At 37.6% G+C, this 10,000-nt stretch overlaps 2 protein-coding genes across 2 annotated transcripts in view; one reads left to right on the top strand and one right to left on the bottom strand.

Annotated features, from left to right (window-relative positions):
- The window catches only part of LOC306739986 (ras-related protein Rab-14-like), an 8,876-nt gene extending 6,817 nt beyond the window's left edge, over positions 1-2,059 (top strand). Inside the window, exon 8 of the mRNA XM_079222087.1 lies at positions 1-2,059. This exon is cut by the window's left edge and continues 208 nt beyond it. The gene's annotated coding sequence lies outside the window, so the exon portion shown is untranslated.
- Positions 2,060-2,424: 365 nt separating this feature from the next.
- mak16 (MAK16 homolog) lies at positions 2,425-6,583 on the bottom strand. The gene is made up of 10 exons (XM_079222083.1): positions 6,448-6,583; positions 5,884-5,933; positions 5,317-5,426; positions 4,801-4,865; positions 4,450-4,601; positions 4,305-4,359; positions 4,138-4,212; positions 3,709-3,837; positions 3,565-3,630; positions 2,425-2,978 (listed from the first exon to the last, which is right to left on the bottom strand). The coding sequence occupies exons 1-10, from the start codon at positions 6,460-6,462 to the stop codon at positions 2,781-2,783; spliced, it is 915 nt and encodes a 304-aa protein (XP_079078209.1). The 5' UTR covers positions 6,463-6,583; the 3' UTR covers positions 2,425-2,780.
- Positions 6,584-10,000: the final 3,417 nt, after the last annotated feature.

Consider the following 10,000-nt stretch of genomic DNA (forward strand, 5'->3'; position numbering starts at 1 on the left):
CCAGAGACCCGGTCCCCAGAGACCCGGTCCCCAGAGACCCGGTCCCCAGAGACCCGGTCCCCAGAGACCCGGTCCCCACGAGTCCTCTACCCAGTGGGCGTTGGACCGGATTCAGCCGGATCACATTTACCGGTCCGACCAGCTGCTGTTGAATCCAGAGTTCAGAACCAGACTCGACCATCAAAACCATTAAATCAGGACCTCAATGCATTCAGCAGAAACCATTAAATCAGGACCCAAGTCCACTATCTATCAAGACCTCCGTGGGCTGGTCTCAAATAAACCGGTCTACTGGATCCAAAGCTGGGTCTCGTTCGTCACACGTCCATCACCAGTAAACCTTTACCCCCCAAACCTGGACCGCCACCCGGACCTTCAAAGGTCTGGAGCGCCGTTGGCCCGACCCAAGTGAGGGGGGTCCAAATGTGGGACTAACTAAACTAGACTTCACTTCACCAAAAGGGGTCGCCTTAGTTCTTAGTCTGGATCAGAGTCCTTTCTTAGTCTGGACCCTTTGGGGGTCTTTCTGAAGCCCAAATATCTCTGCCCCTGTAATCTAGAGGACCATCCGGTCTAGACGTGGTCCACCATCCGGGTCGTCTCGAAGGTTTTGGGATTTCCCCCAAATCTCGTTCTACCGGTCCGGACGTCTCGTCTCTGCTGCTCCGCCTCTCACTCGTTCCCGTCCTCGTAGAAGCGCTGAACCCTCTCTGGCGCTCCAGGGGGACTCGTTGGGTACTCGAGCACCAGAGCCGGACCCCTACAGGGTCTCCGTGGGTCCAGCCTTCAGGTCTCGGTCCGAAAAAACAGAAAAATCCCCCCGACTCAACGAACATAAATTTCAAAATAAAACTTTTTTTTTAAACCGTCGCTCTTCTTCCTGAAGACACTAAGACTACCGCCTGACCAAATGAGCCCGGATCTTACGAGGACCAGGACTCATGGGGTCCTGGATCCGGTCTCTGTTACTAAGACCCTCGTGACCCTTAACGGCCCTCCTGCATTCCACTCGCTTTAAACTGTAAAATATCTAAAATATGAACTCACTTTGGTTATTGATCATTGATCTGTGATGAAGGTGATGATGAAGGTCACTACTGGTCCCTCTGTGGACCTCCAGTTCAGGATAGATTTTTATTAACGCGTTTCCACATATAAATATATCTAAAACTCAGCGTATGGTGGACCAGTTCTCCCAGTTCGAGTCCCAGAGGAACAATGTCTCCAACAGGTCGGATGAATCAAAGCATAATTAACAAGTCGGTAATAAACTGATTTAATTAATCAGGTGACACGTTTCATCTTTACCTATTTTAATCCCATGTTTCTTTTTTCTATTTTTGTTTTGAGCGTAATTTAAGAAATACTTTCATTAGTGAAACCAGCCAATACAAAATCTATGTATTTTATTAAGTTATGACGTGAGTTCAATTCACTTATTGCCTCATAATCATGATTTACATTTATATATTTTTTCTTTTCAGCAGAAATAAATTTACCTTTTTAAAAAAAAATATATATAAATAAATCTTAGTCACAGGTGATCAGTTTCACATCGTAATTTGTGCATAAATTATTGCGATAAACAGATGTGACATTTGTCCCCTCTGAGACGCCGTACCTGTAGTTCTGGTCCACAGATTTACTTCATCAGCGCGCCTGTAGGGGGCAGCGCTGTTCACGGCGAAGAGTTCCGTTTTTAAGGGTTCTGATTTAATAAACGTTTTTAAATGAGTAAAAACTGCATTTAAAGTCCTTAAATCCTCCAGGTGGGGGCGCTGAAGAGAAGTCAACTTTAAAAGTGAATAAATCTGAAAACAAGTCTGAGTGATTCAAATTAAGCAGTTTTCTTTTTTTTTCTTCGCTCGGCTGAAAACGCTCTGAATGTTTTTATTCTTTTCCTGTAAAATGTCTGTTTGTCTGCTAAAGTAAAACAAAAAAACTTGCTTCTAATGTTTCTTTGACTATTTATATTCTAAATCTGTGATTTCTTCAGCTGAACCTCGTCCCTGTACGACCGCGAGGATTCAGCTATTTGTAAATAAAGTATGAATATATACCATGAGGGCTCCGTGTGCTTCTTTTACAGCCAGGCTTTATGCTAAGCTAAGCTAACCATGAGGGCTCCGTGTGCTTCTTTTACAGCCAGGCTTTATGCTAAGCTAACCATGAGGGCTCCGTGTGCTTCTTTTACAGCCAGGCTTTATGCTAAGCTAAGCTAACCATGAGCAGGAGAGTATATTAAAGTGTATGTATACTGTAAACGCTGAGGTTTTACAGCCAGGCTAACGGCTCCCCCCGCTTCCAGTCTTTATGCTAAGCTAACATACCATGAGTATAATACATAAAAGTACTATTCATATTGTTTCTTTTAATCGAGACATTTGGGAGAAAATGTCAGTTTTCCAAATAAAGTTTAATTTGTTCTGAGACTTTAAATTCTGGTGTGAAAATAAAACATTAAAAATCAAACACAGGCGTTAATGACGTGACGTTTTGGTTTTTTTAACATTTTTTAATCTCAAAATAAAACTAAATGTTTCTGTTAGTCATATTTTTTAAGATACAGCAGGTTTACATATTTTTTTCCAAAATTGATTTATTGACACTTTCATCATCCGTTTCTTTTTTTCATGAACTCAACATTTAACAAAAGAAAAGCAGTTTCTAAAGAAGGTAAAAGTCACTTTGTTAGATCTGATTCCAGGTCAGATGTGAGCGCGTGCAGGGGGCGTGTCCTCGGCTCAGCCGCAGTCCGATTGGCCGCACAGGCTGTGACATCACGACGTGGCCGTGCTCTTGGGGGCGGGCTCCGTCTCGTACTCGATCTCCACGTACGAGCGCTTCTTCCTCGCCGCCGGAGATTTCCCCTTCGAGCCGGAGGCCTTCGTCTCCATCTCCTCCTCTTCCTCACTGGACGACTCCTCTTCCTCGTCTTGCTCCTCCTCGTCGCTGCTCGTCCTCAGTTTGTTCATGTCCTGAGAGGAGACCGGATTATGTAAATGAGCTCCTCAGTGAAACAATGACGTCATCATTGAGTCATGTGACCAGTTTACTGTAAACCACGAGGAGCGCTTCATTCATACATTAGTAACACTTACAGAATGTGGATATTTAGATTATATTATAAAAGAAATTCAGCTTGTTTTTATTTATATTAATGATTTATGTCATAACAGTTATTCTGCACTAAAGGCGTGTTCCAGTTCTACTTCTGTTTTCTATATATGTTCTGTTTCCACAAAGGAGCAGAACTTTATATATATATTTATATATTTTATCGTATATACATATTATAAAAAATATATTAAATATATCATTGTATATACATATTATAATATATCTATTAAATATATTATAGTATATACATGTTTAATTATATATATTTATTATATACATACATTATAATATATGATACATATATATAATATATACACTGTATATATATACACTAATAAATACATACACTAATATATATATATTATATAAATATATAATATATATAGGATGGTTCTGTTTCCGAATGAGCAGGACTTTTATTTTGAAAATCCAGAGTGTCTTTACCTCGAAGTCGCTCAGGTCGCTCTCCTCCACTTCTTCTTCTGCTATGAACTCGCTCTTTCCGACGCCCTGCAGACAGGAAGTAGAGGCGATGACATCACAGCTTCAGCTCAACTCAAACACAGCAGATATGAAGACCTTCCTCACCTCGTCATCCTCCTCCTCCTCCTCTTGCTCCTCCTCCTCCTCCTCCTCCTCCTCCTCCTCGCTCTCTTCGTCCTGCTGCTCCAGAGCTTTGTCGAAGGCGTGGACCGGGAAGTTGTAGATGTCTCCGTACTGAAAACACCGGGTCAATAAAGTTTAGTACATTTTAATAAAGTCTAATAAAGTCTGACAAGTTTAATAAAGTTTAATAGTTGAATATAGTTTATAACAATAATGTTGTTTATAATTATTATTATAATAATAAAGTCTGACAAGTTTAATAAAGTTTAATAGTTGAATATAGTTTATAATAATAATGGTTTATAGTTTAAAATAATAAAGTTGTTAATAGTTTATTATTATTATAATAACAAAGTGGTATATATATAGTTTATTATAATAATAATAATAATAATAATAATAATAATGTACCGTTCCCTGCTTCAGTCGCTCCAGAAGCTCTTTCTCGATGGCGTTGTCCAGCTGAGCGGCGATCAGAGCTTTCTCCTGAGAGAGAGGGAGGGAGGGAGGGGGAGAGTTAGGGGTGAGAGGAAGAGTGTGTGAGTGAGTGAGTGAGAGAGAGAGAGAGTGAGTCTCACCTCCTTCCTCTTCTCTCTTCTCTCCACTTTCCTGCTGAGAGGAACCAACTTCCTCCTGAAAAACAAATAAAAACAATTTTAAAACGAGTTCAGCTCAACGCTGCTCTTATTTTGAAAGGCAGTGTGTACTAGTACGCGTCCTCACCGTCTCTTCAGGACCAGCTTGCGCATCCTGATCAGGTACTGAGTGATTTTGGTGAAGCGTTGTTTACATTTGTGTCGGAGGAATCGAGGCCAGTAGATCAAACTCTCATCGATCTGTTCCAGAGCTTTCTCATAGTTCTTACTGAGCTTCACCTGCAGGACACACACCCTTATTAATATATATATATATATATATATATATATATATATATATATATATATATATATATATACATACATATACATACATACATACATATATACACACACAGTTATTAATATATATATATATATACACACACACACACACACACACACTGTGGCCCCTCTAGTGACACTCTGTGGCCCTCACCTTCTCCCACATCCTGGCAGGAAACGCTGCTCTCTCGATCACCTTCATGTAGAGGAAACACTGACCTGAGGAGAGAAGTCAAGATGAATATTCATAATAAATCCTGTAACTTCTGATAATAAATGACATGAGACAGTAGCTATGAGACAGGAGCTATGAGACATGAGCTATGAGACAGTAGCTATGAGACAGTAGCTATGAGAGAGTAGCTATGAGACATGAGCTATGAGACAGTAGTTATGAGACAGTAGTTATGAGACAGTAGTTATGAGACAGTAGCTATGAGACAGTAGCTATGAGACAGTAGCTATGAGACATGAGCTATGAGACAGTAGTTATGAGACAGTAGTTATGAGACAGTAGTTATGAGACAGTAGCTATGAGACAGTAGCTATGAGACAGTAGTTATGAGACAGTAGCTATGAGACAGTAGCTATGAGACAGTAGCTATGAGACAGTAGCTATGAGACAGTAGCTATAAGACAGTAGTTATGAGTAATGGTTGCAGACACTGACCCTTCTCCTCCCGGATGGTGGCGTACTGGCTGCTGGCCAGCGGGCAGGAGGACCGGTTGCACAACCCCGTGATGTTGAACTCATTGCGGCAGAAGCTCTGGCTCTTGGTCCTGAGGACGGAGGACAATGTGCACATATATAGATACCGATATCGTAAATGTATATGATGAGGAATACATTGACAGGAAGTAAAAGTACATGAAGGTACTTTGGCAGCAGACGGAATATTTTTCATTCGTTTTATGATTCAGAAACTCTGACGACGAATTCTGAGACTCAAAGCAGAACTACGTTGAACATAAACATATTATAATGACTACAACCAGCCGTTAGACACTTTACATCTCTATATTCATATGCATTACATCTCACAGCCGTCTAACACAAGTACATATGTTTTTTATCCTGGATGTCTCATCTACGCCTATAATAATCTATAACTTGTTTATATATATATATATATATATATATATATATATATATATATATATATATATCAATAAATACATAATATGTACTGATGTTCCTGAGGGAGACTTCCTGTAACGCTGGTCACGTGACACTTACTTGACTTTAAAGGAGCAGAACTGCTGGTTCCCGATGATGTCCCAGATGACCTGCAACACAACACCATGCATTAATAACAATAATACCAGTGATAAGTGTTCCGTGTCATACAAGTATAAAATATATATATATATAAAAACACACATTTATTCAAGTCTATTTTTACTGAACCATCAAACTCATATGTAAACTGTCCACAGACTTTATCTCAAGAGAAATATGAAGTCAGTTTCCTGAAGGATGAGAATAACTTGTATTAAAAGAGATGACGCCTGTCACGTGTGAAGAGTTTCCCTCGTGCCGTTAAAGCTTAATTTACTTTGTTCACAGAGAAGCTCGACGAGCTTAAAACACACGTTTTCACAACGGAGTCACGTTTCACATGAACACGCTCGATAATGTAATGAAGACATGGTTTACTGTACGGGAGCGACTGTGACTGCTCCACACAGATGAGATGTATTCAAAAACAATCCACATGGACGTCTCTTAAACAGCTAGCCGCTAGCGTTAGCATGAGGACGTAGCGGCTCGCTAGCGTCACGTAGCTTCCGTTAAACTCACGTCGTCGTGTTGCATCTTGACTCCCGCGCGCAGAAGCTCGCAGCTTCACTTCCACGGACTTCAGCTGCTTGTGTTGGTATTTAAAACGTTAATATTCCGTTCTGGACGAGTGTTTCTGCCTCCGAAGCCACATGTAGGGTCAGGGAGCCACCATCTTTGTTTGCATGGGCGAGATCTCGGCAGAGTGACGTCATTGAAGTGAGGAAGTATCGCGATATTTGGAACTACTTTATTTTTCTACTTCTCCATTTAGGTCCAGATACTTTATATATATATATATATATATATATATATATATCAATATATATATATATATATCAATATATATATATATATATATATATCAATATATATATATATATATATATTACATTTTTTATAAAAAAAAGGGTAGAAAAAAGTAGAAAGGAAATTTTACTCAGTACTATGAATAATAATTAATAATTACTATTTGTCAACTTTGTTGGATTTAAAGAAAATAATTTAGTAAATTAAAATAATAATAAGTAAATGAGTAAAGCGACGACATCACATAATAGCCAGTCTGTAAAAAAAAAAAAATCCCCAAAGAAAATAATAAAAGAAAAAGAAAAAACTTAATTTAATTCTCCAATTTCTTTAATTCTAACTATAAGCTATTTTGTACTACTTTTTAATATAATGCTCAATATTGGTTTTTCTAACTTACTTTCCCTTATTCTCTGGCGTTACATTCACTGTAATCATTTTGTTATAAACTTAATATTATCACTTTATTTTTTTATTATTATTATTTTGATTGACTTTGACTTCCGGTTCAGGATCAGAAGGGCTGAGGCGCTAACGTAACAAGGAGAGCGCTGCACCTTTCACGGCGGGTCCGTGAACGCACCGATCATCACGCTCATGAACAGGAAGGTCATTGACGTCACGATGGCGCTGGAGCCTTGTGAGCGGGCTCTGCAGCGCTTTGAGTCACGGTGTCAACATTAAATCTGGATTCAGATCTCACCACAGCACAGAAACTAATGACAGTCACCAATGAGCTCCTCCTCTCCTCTGATGACCACTCCCTCAACTATTAGCCAGCTCCCATCACCCTGTGGGACTCCATGTCGACGCTGTGGAGTCCTTCCTCTTCCTGGACTCCATCCTAACCCAGGACCTCAAGAGGGAGCTGAACATCAGCTCCATCACCATGAAGGCCAGCAGAGGATGTTCTTGCTGAGGCAGCTGAGGAAATTCAACCTGCCAAAGAAAATGATGGTGACTTCTACACTGCCATCCTTGAGTCCATCCTCTGCTCCTCCATCACCATCTGGTACGCTGCAGCCACTGCCAAGGACAAGGCCAGGCTGCAGCGCATCATCCGCTCTGCTGAGAGGTGATTGGCTGCAATCTGCCGTCCCTCCAGGACTTGTTTGCTTCCAGGACTCTGAAGCGATCCAGAAAGATCGTAGCTGATCCCTGGAGATCCAGGACAAGTCCCTACCGGTCACTCCGCTGCACATCCCTTCATTCACACTTGTCTAAAGTACTTTTATCTGTTGTCTGTGCACTTTATTTTCATTTTATATTGTAAATTAAATATGCTCCTATTTCTTGCACTGTGTTTATAGTTTAATGTTATGCACGACCGGCCAAGACAAATTCATTGGAGGTAAAAACATAAGTGGCAAAAAATAGTTCTGATTCAGATTTGTATTATTGTCTTTTGTCATTTTTCTGCTGTAATCTTGAATGAAACTCGAGCAGAATAATTCCCATAGCATTACTTAAATTATTATTAAAAAATAAATAATAATAATATTAATCATTTCAGTTCTCCACAACATTATGTAATTAATGTAATATTTATATTTATTATCAATAAAAAAAAGAAGTAAAATTTAAAAAATATTAATAATTGCAGTTCTCCCCAACATCTTGTAGTTAATGTAATGTTTCGATTTATTATTAAAAAAAAAAAAAAAAAAAAGATTATAATAATTTTGTAACATAAAATGATAATAACAAATAAAAATAAAATAATAATAATAATTTTGTTACATAAAATAATAATAATAATTTTGTAAAATAAAATAATAATAGGCAAAAGAGAAAAGCGACGACATCCCATAATAGCCAGTCTGTAAAAATGAGTTTCGGTTCAGTATTTTTATATAATATTATTATTATTACACACGTATTATTTATGTGTGAAAAATAAATTGCATTGAAAATTGTGATATTTTTTTCTCCAAATAAAATAATAAAAGAGAAAGAAAAAACTCTGTTTTACTTAATTTAATTCTCCAATGTCTTTAACCCTAACAGCTTATTTAGCACTGCTAGTTTATTACATACTGCATATGTTTGCTTTGTTATTATTATCTTTTACATTGGCACAACTCTTCTTCATGACTTCCGGTTCAGGATCAGAAGGGCTGAGGCGCACGCGTAACAAGAGAGGCTGCACCTTTCACGGAGGGTCCGTGAACGCACCATTCATCACGCTCATGAACAGGAAGGTCATTGACGTCACCACGGCGCTGCAGCCTTGTGAGCGGGCGCTCCGGCGCTTTGAGTCACGGTGTCACATTTATGTTTACGTGTATTGTTTATTATTATCATCGTCTGTGGATCTGAAGTCTCACTCAACAGGAAGCACACTCAGCCGTCTGTGTGTTTGGATTTAGATTGAACAGCTCCGGGAAAGCAGAGTTGTGTTCTCTATCTGGAGCGGTGCATTGTGGGAGTGTTAGCTGTTGGAAGAAGCAACAGCGACACCTGTCGGAGCGGAAGGAAACTGGACTCAGATATTTTTAAATAAAGACTTCCTTTTCCTGTTTTTTATTTCGGTTTGAAGCCCAGTGGAGGAAGTATTTAGATCTTATACTGCAGTAAAAGTACAAATACCACACAGTCACAGTAATATTGATATATATATATATATATATATATATATATATATATATATATATATATATATATAGTTACATATATATTTATATACATCTTTACATATATGTACATACTTTATATACATCTTTACATATATGTATATATATAAATATCTTAACATACATATATATTTAAATACATATGTTTATATATCTTTACAAATGTTTATATATACATACATAAATAAATAAACCTAAGTATGTATATATAGGTATGTGTTTATATATTTATATGTATATACTTTATCTATATCTTTACATCTATGCATATATATATATATATATAAATATCTTAACACACATATATATCTTTACATATGTTTATATTTATACACATACAAGTATGTATATATAGGTGTGTGTATATCTATATATATATATATATATATATATATATATATATATATATATATATATATATATATATATATATATATATATATATACAGGATATATTTAGATACCTTACAGCAGTAATAGTACATGTACTAACTAGAGGTATTCAATTAATATTCGAGATCCAGTTTGAGATCATTTCCTCATTAAAAGGTCCAGAACAATAATGTTTAATTCTCACTATAATTTAGTTCCATATATATGATATAAATGTTGTACTATATACTGTATATACG

Source organism: Taurulus bubalis (assembly GCF_910589615.1).
Source record: "Taurulus bubalis genome assembly, chromosome: 8".
Classification (NCBI taxonomy): Eukaryota; Metazoa; Chordata; class Actinopteri; order Perciformes; family Cottidae; genus Taurulus; species Taurulus bubalis.